General features: G+C 39.1%; 1 protein-coding gene across 1 annotated transcript in view; it reads right to left on the reverse strand.

Moving 5' to 3' along the window:
- CNTNAP5 (contactin associated protein family member 5) overlaps nucleotides 1-18,315 on the reverse strand; it is a 268,431-nt gene that overhangs the window by 85,390 nt on the left and 164,726 nt on the right. The window contains exon 12 of the mRNA XM_066190217.1: nucleotides 6,437-6,556. Within this exon, the coding sequence (XP_066046314.1) occupies nucleotides 6,437-6,556 (120 nt within the window). The remainder of the gene's footprint in view (nucleotides 1-6,436; nucleotides 6,557-18,315) is intronic.

An 18,315-nucleotide genomic window follows, 5' to 3' on the forward strand; every position in this document is an offset into this window, starting at 1 on the left:
GACAGCTTTAATTCACTGATTCCAAATAAGTGTTTTCTGAGTCTTCTCTGAAAGAATCTCATTACTGTTTTTATATCCACTTTTATTTTTCTGCTGGCTGACCCAGCAATAAATGCTTCTGAAGGTTGTTTCCTGCTCATCTGCTTCCTCCTGAGTTCTGATTCAGCCATGTCCATCCAGTGCAGAAGCACAGCAATGCATTCAAGGCAATTCTCAGCAGAATGACCATGCCAGATGTCTCTGATGGATGACAACATAACCCCACTTTTGTGACATCTTGCACCCTCCTCCCCCATGTTGTGCTGAAGCCCAGAGCTGGCAAACCACTGTCCTGCCTACTTCCTGATGATCCTCCATTTCAGTAGTTCCTTAACAGAGGGTATCTGAAAATGAGCAGTGAGAAATTTTCCTCTCCAAAAACTGAAGAGGCAGTCACTGATCTACCTTGTAGTGCACGGTGGACACTTCTCCACTCACTGCACTCTGCCTCAGTCTCCTTCATCTAGGGTGAGTGTTGACAGACTCAAATCAGGTTTCTGCTGTTTCACATGTCTTGATACCTGCATGAGCCTGGCAGACAAGAAGAAGAGCCCACAGCAAACCTGCTGTTCTTCAGTTGCCATACCAGGAGGGTTGGGTGATACCTGCAGGGCTGCAGCAGGGCAGGAGATGCCCATGTCTGGGGCAAATGGGTCCACCCCTTGAAACCAAGACAACTGGAGTGACTTGGACAGAGACACAGTTTACTTCTAACTTCTGAGCACTGCAGATGAAGCAGGAGAGGGATTAATTTGCAGTAAACTTTTGTTAAAAGGTAATGGCTAGAGAAAAATACCTAGTTACATTCTTCAGTATTAGAACTTCCTTAGGGGACACCTACTAGTGTGACAGTGAAGGCAGCCTTCAGGACTTCTGCCGTGATGCTCATTCAAAAAACAACAATTTCATTGTAAGCAGCAAGGCAGCTGCTGACAGCACAATGCCTTTGACATAATATTCACATTAAAGATTTTTTCATTCTGTAAGGTTTGGGAAGAATATTTAATGAAAATTCAAAAGAGAAACATGTCAATTGTCAAAACTACAGTGTGCCAAAAGACCTGCAGTGTTTGAGGGATAAACTGTAAATCTTTAAGAGCTGCCTTTAATCTAAACAGTAGTAAATAATTTGTAAGGAATTTCCAGTTGTTGTTTTCTCTTGTGATAAAGTCAATCATAACTACAGACAGTAAGCTACAGGGTAGAGGGATTTTGACTATTTAAATTGTTGTTGCAAAATCCTGTAGCAGCAGGTATCAAAAGCAGAACTAAGGGCATGACCTCCTTCTCTGTGGTCTTCCTCCAGCCTGCCCAGGGGCAGCCCTCCTTTTCACAAGAGAATTTCCCAAGTCCAAAAGAAATGCAAGAAGGGCTGAATACACAGTGACTCCTGCATCCGTGTAATTGCTATACAAAGTAAAAGGAGATGGTGTCTTATGGAAAATAGAGGATTTATATAAGCAGATGAATATATAAGGAATTACATAAGCAGATGAACTGAGATTCACATGTGTAAACAAGGGGAAAGATGGATGTCATGGACAACAATACAGTTGCTTGTTTTAGGACCATCAATGGGGATATGTACTATATGGAAGAATAAAAATTTTAATCATTGTTAGCTGAATTAAAAAAAAAGGACACAATTTAAAAAGAAAATTTAGCATAACTTTGACAATCTGCTTCACATCTTATTAGAATCCCTTACTTTTTTGAGATTTAGACACAGTTTCTATACAGTTTTTTGAGACAGAGAAAATAAAATTTCCTTTGTCCTGCATGAGAGAAATTAGCAGTGTTTGCACTTTGAGATGAGACTACAAAACAGAAATTATCTGCAACAAGTAGAGATATATTTTTGTTAATTTTTTTTTTCACCGTGGCAGTTTCAAAAACAGATCTTAGACCAGCAGCAAGACCTGAGATAAGGTTGCATCTTTCCCCAAACTGCAGTCCTGGAAGAAAAAAAAGGAAAGAAAGGAAAGGCAAACTATTTGAAGACTGGAAAAATATCTAGCAAAGATAAACTGAACCATTGATCTAGTCATGGCTATTTCTAAGCATAACTGATTTGATAGCCCAGGGTCTGAATACTGTAAAACAGCATCAGTAGAGAAGTACAGTGACAAGATGACTCAAATGTAGTGTAAGCAAATCTTTCAAATTTCAAGGGTAAAATTTATGCAGAAGGAGATGAGAAAAGGTCATTTGACTTTTCAAACAGGATAGCAAAACAAGCACATAGAGGTAGATTGCACGTCTATAGGCTCTGTCCTGGAGAACATGGTTATTAGCATTTAAGTAGTACTCCAGACAGCCCAATAGATTTCTAAGCAGCATGAAAAAAATAAGCATCACAATGACAGAAAGACTGCCAGATCTGAGGTTCACAAGGTCTATCAGTCATCTTTTCTATTGACTGTTATGAATCTTCAACTAAGATTAATTCAAGTAGGCTATCGAACAACCAGCCTACAACAAAAATCTTTCCCAGCCCTGGTGGCTGTTCATTACCCCAAAACATGACACAATACATCCTTTCTGCACTTCATGTCAAAAAGGTGTGGCTATAGACCCCCATGGATGACTGGAGACCCAGGAAAAGCAAGCACAGCTAGCCCACATTCCCATGTGGATGGCCCTGGAAAAATGCCAGATGTGTTCCCACATGACTCAATGCAACCACCCCAATTTAATAATCCCTGCATGGCTCCATTCACATCCTCATGGAATGGGATGGTGTCCACCTACACCCAGTCATGGTTTGGGCACACGTTGGTTCACTTCCTCATGCACAGATGCATATTTGGTGTGGATTCCTCAGGGTTTCTTACAAAAGATGAATTTCCCTGTGAAAGTGACTTTGCTCTGTAGACAACGGGTATATAAGATGAAGAAAACATTATGTTAATAAGGAGCTGTCTTTTCCTCTTAGATTTAGTTTCGAGGTTTTTGTCTTTCACTGTCATTGAACTGTCTCTCTTCTCCTATAGTAAGAAAATGCAAATGAGCATTGCTTCTGTCAGTCAGGCCCGTTCACTTTGAGTCTTCCCATTCTAAATAGTCCTGGATTATTTACTTTTAACCTCTCTTTGTACAGATATCTTTCTATGCCTTTAATTAGATATATTAGTGTTCCTGACAACCTCCTATTTCAACAACATATTTTACCTTTTATAGAAGTAAACAGCCCCCCAGGTAAGATCCTTTTAAAGTGCTTCTTCTCCCTTCTTGACCAATAAGCATGTTATTAAATAGTAGCATGTCATCTACAGTTTTTGTCACCTTGCTTTTTCAGCCACTTCTTCAGTGGATAAGTACATTTACCCACTCTATTATCAGCTATTCATCAGATATTTTGTGACACTACTGTTAAATTTCCTGCCATGCTGAAAATTGACTTTATATTTTTTATACTTTTTTCATCCCTGTAACATTTCCTTTCTCTTATCTCTCTCCCTCTTTGTATAACTGTCCAATTCCCTCTCAACACACACAAATACAATTTTCTGCTTTATTCGGAATTTCTATTCAGTAGTGGGCTGCTAAAGTTGACAGGCTAAAGAGAAACCACTGCAAAAATAAACACAGTAAACTAACTTGTAATGTTGATATTTCCATATCCACATCAGACACTGGATACCTATGACCAGACACCAATATGCAAGAAACCTGGTGTTTATCTGCCCCAGCTAATAACTGGCTACAAACAAGTTCCCTATCTGAATCCCTTCAATTAAACAGGTAAAAAATGCTGTTAGAAAGAACCTTAAAAAAATAGAAAGAACTTAAATTAGAATTAGAAAGAATTTAAAAAAATGTAAGTGAACATTAAGAAAAAACACTTTTCTTTAAATGCAATGATGCTGCTCATTTCTGATGGTCTGATTTCTTCTTTGAATTCATCCTTTACAGATTAAAGGCACTGTAATTCCCAGAAGGCATTAGCTCTCTGCACCTCCACTTTTAAAAACACTAAATGAGTCATTGCCCTGAATTTTCCATTCCACCTTCAAATTCTTCAGCTTGAACACATTTTGGCATAAAAAGGTTACTGCTTCTTGAACTGTATACAGAAAGAACTGCCAGCCTGAGTAAAATAAAAGCTTTATTTAGCCCAGGAGCCCACCTCTGCCTCTGAGGGTGAAGAGATACCCAAGGAAGCCAAAAGGTTTTCCTGAAGCTCATTCCCATTTCCCAATGGTCTTTGCCTCACAGATGCCTGAGTGGGAAGCTGCAACCTTCCCTCTGTGTTTACTTGCACCTTCTGAATCTATCAGACAAGGCTGGGGCTTTTTCCAGATGGATTTTACTCCCTCTCTTTATCTATCAGCCTCCTTCCTGTCCTATGGTGGTTTCAAGTTGAATTCACTGCATCAGTAAAAAGCAAGCAAACAAAAAACTCCAAAAGCCTGCTATGTAATCATTCAAGTGTCCCTTAGCTCGTCTATGATGAAAAAGAATCAATTTCTATGTGTTTTCTCTATGCTGCACATGATCTCCATGCTCTCCTGTGACAGTTACCCCCAACCATCTTTTTAATTTGTTTAGTCTCCCCACACATGGAAGCCGTCTACATTCATGACCACCCACGTTTTCCCATTCACAGGAGGTCTGGTACAGATTTATGTCACTAAACAATAATATTTTTTCTGTTCCTTGTATGTACCTAGTGTAACAACAGAGAATTTAATATTTCGCCTTTCCCTGAATATGGCCTACATTTGGAAAACTAAGCAGAAGCATCATCTAAAAAAGAAGCAAATTGAGAATCCATCCCTGTGTACACGAAGTAAATTTTTTCCTACTTTGCACTTAATCGATTACTGTAAACAATTTTTATGAGAATAACAATAAGGGAAGTTCCCAGAGAGAAAAGAAGCTCTTGTGATTAAGGCACCCAAACAATATTTAGTTGAAACAGAAGCATAGGTTTTCCAGGCTAGGAGGTTCTGCCAGTTTTCCCCACCTCCACTTTTCTCATAACCAATGCTATGAGAATGTCAGCAAGTTCATTACAGATAGAGAGAAAATCAGGTATGTGCCTTCTGGACTTCTGCCAGGTAAAGTTTATTGGAGGAAAGCAAATGCAAGGTGTTTGTAAAAACCCCAACTTCTTCAGCTGAGATAAAAAGCACTGACAATGTTTTGATCACACATATTTATATGATAAATAATGAAAATGAGCACATTTCCCATATTGAAGATCAAGGAAGGATATTCAGATAGAAAGGTGAAACTCTGTTTCAATTCTTAAGAGATTCAACAGTGAAGGAGACACATCTTATTAAATATTTGTTACACTTGAATAAAAAACATACTTAATAGTTAACTTTTGTGCATTTAATTAACATAATAATTGCTCAATTAAATAAAAATGAAAATTTAATTTGAAGCACTTTAAGTACAAGGAGATTAAAGATAAAATATGAATGTCCTGAGTCCTCAGTTTTCAGCACTGACTGTGGAGGTGATATGTGGCAAAGTAGTTCAGCCAGAATTAGCAATTTAGAAAGGGTAATAAAACATTCCTTCATCCGTACCTGGCCACAGGAAGCAAAAAATGCCAAACAGGAGATGGTGTGGGAAATTTCACCTCCATTTAAAATATAAAAAGCAGACAGAGAGCCCTACCATCTATCCCCATCCACAGTAAGGGCCATGTTATCTTTTCTCAGGCTCTTGGCTTGACAGTCCTATGTACAAAACAGGACCCACTTATGGGAAGAATTTGCCAGACAGGTCTGTTCATTTGAAACAATTCTTATTTCAATCCTATGGAACTGTAAGGTAAGGAATTCTCAACAAACAGGTCACCTTGCTAGGCTCTTGCTCTGCTACTCATCTCTTTGGTGTCCCTTCTCCTAAGATCATCATGCATTCTCCTTCATACAAATACCAGGGACAATCAAGGCTTCCAATCTATGGAATGGCAAAGGAAGCACACTTGTACGAGGGGATGCATTGCTGCCTTCGTCAGACTAGAAGGGTTTATAGCTAGCTCAGTGAGAGGAATTTAATAATTCCTAGGTCTCATATTCTAATAAAGCAGAGGAACCATTCAATTACAAAAGAATGGTTTGGATTCTAAGTTTCTACCTCTTTAGTAGAAAACAAACATCTCATCAAAAGTTATGATACTATGAAGTGCCCTTTAAAAGGTGCAGAAATTGTTGTACATATCATTTAGCAAGGCAAGTCCTTCAAACTTATTTTAAAAATCACTTTTACATGGATCTTATTTAAGGAAACATCTCAAAGTGAAACCTTGGTTAAAACTTCCCTGCTTCTTCCCCACTACTGAGCCGCATTATTGACATGTCTATCATTCTACTCCGACCACCTCTAATCAAATTAGACCCGACATCAGGCAGCCAAGTCAAGGTTAGGTCATTACCTGTTATATTGCAAAAAACACGGAGTGGTCCCAGTGGTCCACTTCCATCAGAATCGATGTAGAAGAAACCTGATGTCTTCCCTTGGTGTCGATAAGCCTCGCAGGATTGTTCATAGACAGCTTCAAAAGAAAGAGAGAGTGATTGCCTCACAGACAGACAGAACACAGACAGACCCGTTTTATACATGAATTCTGTGTCAATTATTGTCATAACATACCCTGTTAGCACACAGCTGAATAACATGTGAAATCTTACTGCATTTGGGCCTGAATCCATACTCAAAATCAGATATTTTTTAACTAATTCTTTGAACTTAATACAGGGTGGCTTTAAAGATACAGTTACTTGCTTAATTTTGGATTGAAGTAAATAAATAAAGGGATATGAGCTTTCAAATGTGACACATCTAGTTCTGGAGGGATACAGATATTCATCCATTTATGGTGTTCTAAAAACATACCTACATACACACAGGTACACATGATTTACACACCCAGGCATACACTTAACTCTTGACAACACAGATATTTTTGCCAGTTCTCACCATCCCTGCAGGATAAGGTTAGCAGGAAGCATTAAAGCCCTACCATAGTCTATTATGCAAATTAAATCCACTGTCCTCCAGCAGCAAGCTCATACATGGTCCCCAGCCTAGGTGATATTTTTATGCTTTAGACCTAATTTTATACAACCAACTCTTTGTGCTTATCAACATTCTTCTCTCAGAGTAGCAGTGCCCATGAAAGTCCAAGTGTTTAATAAAACAAGTACAGCAGGTCACCGAAAGCAAGAAAAGAAGGAAGAAAACCCAGAGGTCAGTACAATCTGTGTATTTGAGGCATATTTTCAGGAAAGATGTAACTGTCACTTCATATGGGGCAAGGAAAAAACTCCTGCAGAGAGGCAGTCCAGAGGTATCAGAAAGTCACATGTATGATCCTGGACCTTGAAGAAGAACTTTACATCTCATTTCAGGAGAGCTGATTTTTTTTTCTCCCCACCTGCTTAAACACTTTACCTGATTATACTGGCAAAATTATTTTCCATAACAGTTTATGACTGCTGTGTTGAGGCTGTAAATACAACTGCAAAGTTCCCAATGATTTTCATCTGAAAGGAACTCAGAGACCTTTGCAGATTGATGGCAGGGCCAGCACTTCCTCACCACTTCTAAACACAACCCCTGCAGAAGACAGCAACTGCTCCACAGCAGCAGGAATAGCTCCTTACTCCCACTCCTGTGCACACACAGACTCACATCCCTCCTTTTCCCTCATTCCCTTAAAGAAATTTCTCTAATGAAACTTTCCAAAAGGCATAAATGGTAAGCCCTGAAGTAGCCTTGTCAGAAGAATGATGTAAGATACTTCATCACTTACATATTGGACATTTCTTCACTTCTGCCTACAAAATAGAACCACAGTTCTAGGGGCCCTGGTCCAAACTGACTATGGATTAAAATCATCAAATGATTATGGATTCAATCACTTGTACACTCACCAAAATATGCTTTTCCCTTGCACATTTCTTGCCTGACCAGGTATCTTTAGCAGACAGAACACCACTGAGTGCTAAACAAGCACAGCACTATCGTTCCCAGGGTTAAGAAGCTGCTTAAGGTACTCAGCACCTGATGAGATAGTGCCTTAATTAGCATCCATGCCATAATAAATAGAATTAGGAAAGCTTTTTCCTTACAGCCTGATGTACTCAAGCATGGTAGGAGGCCAGAATATCTCTAAATTCCCACTGTGACAGCTGGCCACAAACACATATTAAATTCAAGTTAAATAAAATCCCCAAACCAGAACCTATCCTTCCAGTGTTCACAACCTGAGGGGCTGACAGAGAGTCCCTGAGTTGCAGAAGTGCTGACAGAAGCAGTGGGCATATGGAGGTCAGCAGAGAGATGGTAACAGGCAATTAAGTAAGCAACCAAGGAATCATGGTTTGAACAATTTGCAAAGTTCTTAAACTGCAGTTCACTTAGTGAATTTGCTGTCATCGTCATTACAGGACACTTTATCTTGTCTCATTAGGGAATATGCCAATTGCCTCCTCTGAATTGTTTGCTGAGTGTTTTTGAAGACAAAGGACGGTGCAAGGGGTAGAGACATAAAACAAATATGTTGTCAGTGAACTGGCACAGCAAATCTCATTCTTCATCACAACTTGTTCTTCCTAAGTGTTCTTCTTCTTGACTGTCATTTTGGCTGGAGCCCAGATCTACTTTTTACAAATTAGTAAGGAAAGATGTGAAGATTCTGCCATTAATAATGTGGGCAGATTCAAACAGAGATGATCTACTCACCTTTAGATGGCCCCTCTGTCACTGTAACTTTAGGGAAAAAAAGGCTATAGAGAGCTAGAAATAAGGCTAAGGGTGCTCAACTGGTATAAATCTGAAAGGATACACAAGCTTCCATAAAACTACAGTTATGTCTGCCAGAAGGAAATCCATCCTGGTATGTTTGCCTTTCACTTATTTGAGAAATCCAGCACTACATACTGGGAAGCAGCAGAAGAAATGGGAAAAGGCTATAAACCTCAAGCTCTAGCACATAAAACATATTCCATCATGATTAGTGAAAAGCGGTTTTGGTAGGCAGTTTATTTCATACCTGCACACAGAGTTTCACATGTCTGTATGTGCAGCATTTGGCACTGCACACTTCTGGACTGAAAGTGGATGGGCCATTGATTTTAATTCTCTTTTTTGCTATTTTTTTCTATATATAATGTATCAAGAAGAAAATTTTTTTTGTTTTTCAGTCACTGGCAGATGCCCCTACAGACATTTTGAGTGCACCAACCATTCCAAGCTCTGTTCAATGCCTTTGAACAGAGATGGTGGCCTGAGATGATTGCTTGCTCTGGAATAAAGTTATGCAATTCCATTTGCTGAAAAAGGCCCTATTATGCTAGTAACAACAACTTGAAGCCATTTTATTGGTCCATGAAAGACAAGATCTCTTTGCAGTCCTTATTTTCTTTTTGCAATCAGAAATATCATATGAAAGTAAAAACCAGGCAAACAGCTGTGACTGTTAAGACCAGAACCTCAACTTTGAAAGCTGCCTTCATATTTCTGTTCTGTTTTGTGTCAGGCTTCTCTGGTGTAGATGGGGTTGTGTTCATTTTGGGAATGCTAGGGAAATCATTATTGTAATTGTCATTAAAGAGTCACCAACCATTTAGGAATATAAGGCCCCACTTTCAAAAAGCCATCACCAAAGGTAATGATGGAACTGCTGACAGGTGCACACATTTCAATGGCAAACAGCATTTGTAGTAATTGCACGTTTTTAATAAAGGAGAGGTATTCATCAGTTCATTCAGAGTAGAACCCACCAAGAATTTTCAAATGTTATTTTTAACAGTATTTTAAATTTTTCAAGTAAAAAAAAATAGAAAATAGTGATTTTATTCCTTTCCATAAAGTATTTCAATAGTGTTTATACTTTTATTCCTTCAAATTTTTTTCCTTTCAAATTTGTAAAATGTTCACCCTAATGGGACTGAAACAACAAAAATGGCATTCCTGATAGGCTGTTCATGCAAAGCTTGTTTTCTCATATTTAAAATACTTTTTAAAAAACATAATTTCAAAAATAAAACCTTGAACTTGTTTTCTGTCTCATAGAAGCAAGATCAGCTTTCCTGCTCCAACTCTCCCATTGTTGTTTTTTGTTTTGGTTTGGTTTGTTTTTTTTAAATTGTTTTGTTTTGTTTTGTTTTTCTTGGGTTTGGTTTTGTAGGGGTTTTTTGGGTGTTTTTTGGGGGGGGAGTTGGGTTTTTTTTGTAGGTTTTTTGTGGGTTTTTTTGTGGTGTTTTTTTTTGTTTTGTTTTGGTTTTTGTTTTTTTTTTTGGTTTGGGTTTTTTCTTTTGGTTTTCTTTTGGCTAATTTCGACTAACACCATCCACTAAGATAAAATTATGGTTTCCAGCACCATTTGTTTCAGCGAGCCAGAAACACTGAAGATCACAATTCAGGACTTTAAGCCCCTGCTGTGTTTCCTGGGGCCCTTCTGGGAGGGAGCTGTTCTGCCAGGCAGCAGAGGCACTGCAGCTCCCACAGGCAGCAGGGTGGAGCTGACTCACGGGGCTGCATTCTGATAGCGCTCGACATAAAGCGATGTCAGCAGCCCCATGAACCCACACCAACCCCTGCAAGCTCGGCCTGGACCTCACAAACAAAAAAAGCAAAAAAACCCCAGTGTATAAGGTGTCACAGGGCTATTATTGGTAACTGGCTACACCACGAAACCCAAACAAGAAACAGCTTGACTCCAAGGTCCCAGATTTAGTAAGGGAAACAACATCAGAAATATCTGTTTTACTTGTTCACAAAGGATGTCTTTCATTGCCTTTTTTTTTTTTTGCCAGAATTACTTGTAAGTTATAACATTGGATGGACCCTCTGCTGACATTTCTGCTCTATAAGGTTGTTTTTTTTAAAAGGCTACTGCTGTATTTCACAAAGAAATTTAAAATCCTTCCAGAGCTGGCTGCTGAAAGTGGTGCAGCCTGAGAGCCACATCCTTCAGAGCAAGAGCTGCTTCTCTAAGTAAGTGCTATCTGTGCTCTTGCCTACCTGCTAGGATGGGCTGTGCTGGTGGTGTGCAGGCATGCACTGTACTGACAGAGTTCAAGGTATCTATCTCCCAGCTCCTCATAATCCTATGTGAAACACATATACCAAATTTCTCCCTCAGGTATCTCTTTCAGTCTCAAGTACCTCAAGCTGAACTGGCTTTCCAGATCAACAGCTCATCACATCAGAACATTCGTTTATAGCACTGCTTTACTCACTGATCATAGTGCCTACCTTTTCCTTCAGTTCTCACTGTTCATCTTCGCAGGTGCTTAGGAAATCACCTGTCAAATTTTGATCAGTGTTCACAAAATAAACACTTTATCCCCAGACAGAACAACATCACCCAATTCTACGTGTTTTCTCATATTTTCTGCAATATAAACATTCATAAGCTCAAAAATCAAAACTATGGCTCTGGAATGTATACATCCCATGTTTTTTCAAGCCACACACTACACCCCCCCACAGAACTATCCTAGAAAAACTATAAATATTCACTTTGATTGGTCATGGTTCAAGCTATAGATCCATGATTCAGACTTCAGTGTCAGAAAAGCATTATCCAATTTTAGTATCATTATAATAAAACCCTTTTTTGATCTTTTATGTATAAAAACCTTTTAGAATTTAATTTTCTAATTTCTGCATCAAGAGCCTTATGGCTGCTCAGCCACAACACATGCAGGAACTCTCTGTTACTCCACAGTCAGGTCTGAAAGTGCTGGGGTCTCTTTTGGCTTGGGGTCTGCAGTTGAAAATTCATCATTTATTCAGTCAGCTTCACAAGCCTGAAAGGTTTTAAATGGTTTTAAATGAGCAATTGCATCACTGTTCAGTTCTCTGAAGTATCTTGAACTTGTTAATCCAACTGTTTTAATTACAGTCCTTAAACCAGAGGTGATTTTACCCCTGCCATAGCTGAAATCTATAACAGTACGTGGCTCAGCACAAACATTTCCAAGGTCAAACTTCCATTTCTTCCAATATAATATCTTTTTTGTCCAGTTTTTCACTGACTGCCCCTTATTATATTGATATCTGGCTTCCAATCTTACTTTTGCCCTATGTAGTTCATGTGCGGTCTCCATGGCAGCCTTTGCTAAGCACGGGTTTCCTGTTCTACTGTGGAGCTGCTCAGCAGATGAGCCTTTAGATGGTCTCAGCTCCTAAGCTCTTAGCTGTTTCCTTTGCCCTCATGTTCCTAACTTATGAAATCTCCGCTCTCTTTCAGGCCACCTTTTTGTTTTTTCACCTCCAGTTCTACTTTTGCTAAAACCAGAAAGGCCATTCTTTGCACAAAGCCTTGAACTTCTGCAAATAACCCTCAAAGGAGCAACATATTTAAAGCCTCCTCTCTTCAACAGGTGAATGAACCTGTTATTCACCCAGTAAGATGCATCTCTCACCCCATATTTAAAATCCTGCTTGCTGTTGGACTCTATGTAAAGGTTACAGTTACACTGTTCAGTTTTGCTGCTGGGAAGACCAGGCAAGGTGAATCTTTCTCTGCAGCACCCAGCAGCATGTTACTAATCTGGTTACCACCAAGAATGTTAAGTTCCAAACGGAAAGCAATTTTTGTTTGCTTGGATTTTTTTTCCTCAAAGGACTCTCTCCTTTTCAGATTTAATGGACACCAAGAAAACTTTCCTCAGAAAATAGAAGCAAACCTTAAAATTCCCAATATTTTGTTCCAACTCTATTCCCAATTAGTTTAGAAATTGATTTCATTGCATGAAATGTGAGCTAGGGATTCAGAATTTAAGATGTACCAGTCATGATTACCAAAATGAATCCTGTAGTATTCCCACTTCAAGATTAGATTCTCATCATCTAATTAAAGTAGCTGATAATTTTCAATTTCTCAGAGGGATAGAACATTTTATGGTGATATAATAAATAAAATACATTAAAGAAACCTAAAGAAATTTAATTCTCGATTTCATTAGGAGGTGCTGACACTGTCCACTTCCCACCTAAAATGTAGCAGCAGTGAGTTGCTTTTATCATCTCTAAAAATTGTAAAGTCATGAAAAAATATAAACAGAATACTTGTGGCAACACCATTTCAGACTCATGAAATAATTTTGTAATTCTTTGCACTTTAGACAAAAAGAGTAATAATGACCCCTATAATGATAATTATTATTGTAGTCAGAGGTGAGAACTTATGTACTGGTTAGACTGGAGAGGCCAGTAAGAGCTGGGGATTCTGCCAGGATATTCAACCAGCTATAGACTGACCTTGGGAAAACAGATATACACAACTGCTGAGCAGGCCAAATTAAGCATTCTCAACAATATGCTCAGAGCTCTTGGAGGCAGAGCAGAGATGACTATTTCAATCTCTGCTCGTGTACCTCAGGCCTGACAGATCTGCTCTTACAGACCTGGAGTAAAGAGCAATGAACAAAAGATTTTTCTAAATAAATATAAAGCAATATGCAATGGCAGGTTTCTTATTTCAACAACAGAGTGATTAGTACAGCTATGAACTCAGGGAATGATCATCATTCTCACCCTTAAAATACAATTGTCTTGTTAAATGCCAGAAAAATGTACTCTCAAAACCTGGATTGTGACAGCTCTGCTCTTGACAGAATAATGCAGTCTCTGCTGTGACGTGCCTGGATGACAGACGGCTTATTTTTTCCTTTTTAAAATATGCACTTACTGATAAAGAATATGTTATTTCCATAGATAGAATTGAAATGCCTTTTACCACAGGGTCACTTAAATGGTTGTTCAGGAGAGACACTCCCATTTCACCTGGTTATGAGACAACCTCCTACCATCCAAGCTAAGGCTCCCCCCGGACAAGGCAGGAAAGGTCGTGTCAAGTCATCCTCCCCTGTCACTTCCCTGCTGTGGCTGGAAGGTGGCTGTGACAATCACAGACCTCAGCCTAGCACTGGTGCAGGTCCCCTGCAAGTCCTGCTGCTGCAGGAAAGCAGCCAGGGAGAGCTGGACCATTGTTAGGGTAGTGTTGGGGGGACAGGAGTAATCAAAGAGGTGAAGGGTGCCGTGCAAAGCGCGGTATTTCGGTCTTGCTGGAAAGTCCGTGTGTCCCCCAGGGGATGGTCACACCTGAGGAGGGCTGGCTTCAAACAGCGCTGGGTGAGTCCCTCACATGGAAGTCCCAAAGAGGAATATTCAGTGCGTTAAAAGCTCAGGCAAAGGGAACAACTTTTTTTAAAAGAACACCATTGAAGGGAAAGCATTAATAACACAGTAACTTATTACAAAATAAACAATGAAAATTCACATTCCAAAAGCACAGTGTGAACAAAAATATGCAGGAACACCAAGTGCAGTACTGAAGGTTTGATATGAATATGAAATGTGTTTTCTTTAGTCAAAGAAAACCAGTGTGTTTAAACACACATGGAAAAAAAAAAAAAACAACAAAAACTGTTCCAAGAACCTCAGACAGGAAAACCGGCTACTCAGGACATGCAAATTGCACTACCAAACTCACTAGTAGGCATCTGTCAGAATGAAACTCTCAACACCTCATTTGCCCAGCCAGCAAACTGTACACATCTCCCTACCTTGGAACGCAGGAGAATCACCAAACCCTCAGCTGTCATTTTAAGATGCAGCTCCAGTACTGCTAACAATCTGGCTGAAGCTATATTAAGCTTTCCAGATAAAAAATGATATATGCAGTAAGCATATTAATATTAAAAAATACATTTTCAAAGCCTGAAGTAATGTTAAGTTTACGCCATATCAATGACAATGTGACATTTCCATTATTGGATGACTCTTTCCTCCAGCAATTACCTAGGCCAATAAGACATATGCCTGTATGTGTGAGACAGATCATACACCAAAGCAAATACCCAGAATTAAATTACATTCTGTTAATTATCACCTTGCAAAGCTTTGGGACATGTTGACAGCCCCTGAATATGAGGAATAAAATCGTTATTTTATATTTCTCAACATCTTTTATTTCAATGTTCAGCACTCTTTGGAATTAAAAAATTCATGCAAGACTAAAAACCATCTGAAAGCCATCATAAATAAAAATAATAGAAATACAGAAGGGCAAGATGAGGCTTTCTAAGGGACTAGCATAACTCACAGGAAGATAAGATTACTAATCATTATCTTGCAATAAAGTTATAACATTTTGTATCTCAGGGCCATTTTACACTGGTCTACTGCTCTTACTATCACATGATAATTACAAGAATTATTAATATGAGAGGAATGACTATGCAGCTTTTAAACGATACACTTTCAATCAATACATATATTAATTTATAGGTATGTATATAGATATACATATGTATCTAGATATATAAAAATTAAGGTCTGTAAGTCAGTTATCTAGGTTTTCCCACCTCTAACTTTGACCTACCTTCAGTTGCCTACTCTATGTCTAAGCTAGGACGGCCTCCCTCTACAGATAATAGACTTCAGAGGTAGTCCATGAACCACGGACACCCCATCTCACAGTGAGATTAGTTAAGCTCTGAAAGCAGCTCACATTCCTTTTTACATATAGAGAGAGACCAGACCACTATCATAACTTGGATGCCACAGTACCAGACATCAAAAGAGAGATTAGCTGAATCCCACCCAGGCCTTTTCCCCAAGCTGTGTGCTAACATCAGTGTTTGTATCTAAAGAAGGAAAAGAGAAAATGAACATTGCATTATTATCTGTTTTGCCATGGTTCACACATGTGATTACATAATGGATCCTCTCCTATCTGGATTTTATCAGACTGCTCCAATACCTGACAGATCAGCAGGCTACCCACCACACTGGAGAAACTGGGAAAGTATAATCATCAAAAGGCTTCAGCTGAGCTCATCTTCCAACCCACCTAAATGCAAGCTATGTGAAGCACATTTAAAAGATAAAGCAAAAAGCAAAACCATCCATTTTAGAGATTGAAATACGATTGTATCCTCAAAGCACTCTCTCAGCTACAGATAAGCTCAAGTAGCAATAAGTTTGAAAAGAAAGAGCCCACACAATTTCAGGAGATGATATAGATCACACACCTTTTAATGTATCTGCAAATTGGATCCTATTTCCAACAGAGGTGGAGAAACTAAGGCACAAAAACACTCTTACACAATCAAATGTAAATCACCAACAGTTGGCTTCACATCCTATACAGTTATTCCATGAGTCCTGGTTTCCCCAAACTATGAGCAGTGAAATGGGCATCTGGAGACAGTCAGTACCAATTCTACCTTTACCATCAAATTGTACATCCACATGCATTTGTGAGAGCAAGGCTGAGAATGTGCTTTGGGGTTTCACAGCTACAGAGAGTACAGAGATGGAAACACAAGGGCTCATCAGTGCTGTGACTAGCCAGGGAGAAGATGTGAATTGCATTGGAAGGTGTAATGATGAGAGGTAAATCCAAAAGGGGAAAAAACCCCCAAAGCCAAAACCAAACCGAAAAAACAACAGACTTGGAAGGCATTGATAACATTCCATGTGGCAGCTAGCAAAGGAGGATTAACTGTTACTAAACAAAGAAATGTGCTTATGGATCAGGCAATAAGCTTTGCAAGAAACTACCTGCTAGAAAACAGTGAGACTAGTGAAACCCAGAAAACACAAACAGTTTTTAAGATTTTACTTGCATTTACAGTTAAGTTCAGAGAAGAGGAGAATGGAGGCAGGACCAGATGACACTTCAGTGTGAAACTTGCCTGCCACAAAATAACTCTAATAAGACAGGACCACACCCCATGTCAGTAGTGGATGCTATCTGGAGGCAGATAGCTGAACATCTTGTGACGGTTTAGGAGCTTTCAGGATCAGAAGGGGTTTGAAGTGAACAGAAGGATACCTGAGGATTGCAGGCAAGTAGCTGCCTCTAGTAAGATTTTATTAAGGTCATGTCTAGAGTTAGGTAGTTCTTTCCATATATCTTCATATGCATGCTTTTGCTTCATCCACACATCTTGAATTTCAACTACCCATTTTCAGACATGCCAGACACAAGTTTGTCCCACATATCTGACACAGTCTTGCAAGAACTGTCCCAGCTGTGTCTTCTATCAACTTACTGTTCTTTTCTGACACTGTCTAATTCCCTTATGTTGCATCAAATGCAAACTATTTATCTTTTCTTTTCATGGCACATTTCCAATCTCTTTACCTGTCATGACTCTGACATTTGCCTTGTCAAAAATGTCAAACTCCTTTGGCCATAGCCTTATATTTTTCAAACAAGCACATTATTGCTTTCTCCCATGTCACTCCATGTCTGCAAGCACTCAATTTCTTCCTCTTTTTAATCTCTCCCTTATGACTATTTTGTTATAAGAAAGGCTAGAAATAATTATGCACCTACTAGACAGAAACTGCCACCTGTGATGCTGATGAAGCCTTTCTGGCATTCCATCTCCTGTGCCAGCATGTTTTTATACCCTCAGAAACTAAACTGCAAATTCTTTGGAGAAAAAAGAGTATGTATTGTTAGCTGTTCCTCACAGCAGGATCCAGTGTGGTCTGTCAATATTTGGAACTAAAAATAAGTGTAGTGGTTTCAGGTTCGCCAATTTCTGTTTCCCTTATTCTGCCAAGTTTCTGTTGTTTATTTACCAACCATAAAATGTATTTCAACACTTCATATTTGATGACAGTAAGTTAGGGGCAATTTCTCTCAAGATCTCAGTTCTTAAAATGGTAAGATCGCCCAGTCTGAGGTGGTGAGAAATAAACCAATTAAATATGGCTTGGAGATGCATGCCATCCAGTTTCTCCTAAAAGCATGACAAAGAATGGGTCTTTTTATGGTTTCCAACCAGTGGCACCCTCTTCTTACCATACCAAAATGCGGCAAAACCTATGGTGATGTAACTCAGATAAAAAAGAAATCCAGGCAACACTGAAACAATTCACACTGTTTTGCTTGCAGCAGATTGCCAGCTAAATCTTTCCCTTGCTGCTGCATGGATTTGGGTCTGACGGGCAGTTTAATAAAAGAAATAGCCTCTCCATAGTGGTATAAGTTCAATTTCAGGCCTGTCAGCATCAGTGTTCTAGAAAAATAAAAATCTCTTGAGGTACTGTTTCAAACCATATGGAATTAGATGTTTTACTTTGATAGAACTGCACTGAATTACATGATTGAAGAGTTTCCCATACATTGAGGATATTCTGGAGTTATGCTGTGATCAAATCTGTGCCTTTCATTCACCTGCTAAAAGGTACTCCTGCACATCAACCACTATCAGCTGAAAGTGATAGTGTCTCTTGTTCTGCAAGTTTCTTATCAACAGTCTGCCTTTGCCCACT

Source organism: Chamaea fasciata, unplaced genomic scaffold (genome assembly GCF_029207755.1).
Source record: "Chamaea fasciata isolate MVZ Bird 193981 ecotype frontalis unplaced genomic scaffold, bChaFas1.0.hap1 SCAF_8, whole genome shotgun sequence".
Lineage (NCBI taxonomy): Eukaryota > Metazoa > Chordata > Aves > Passeriformes > Sylviidae > Chamaea > Chamaea fasciata.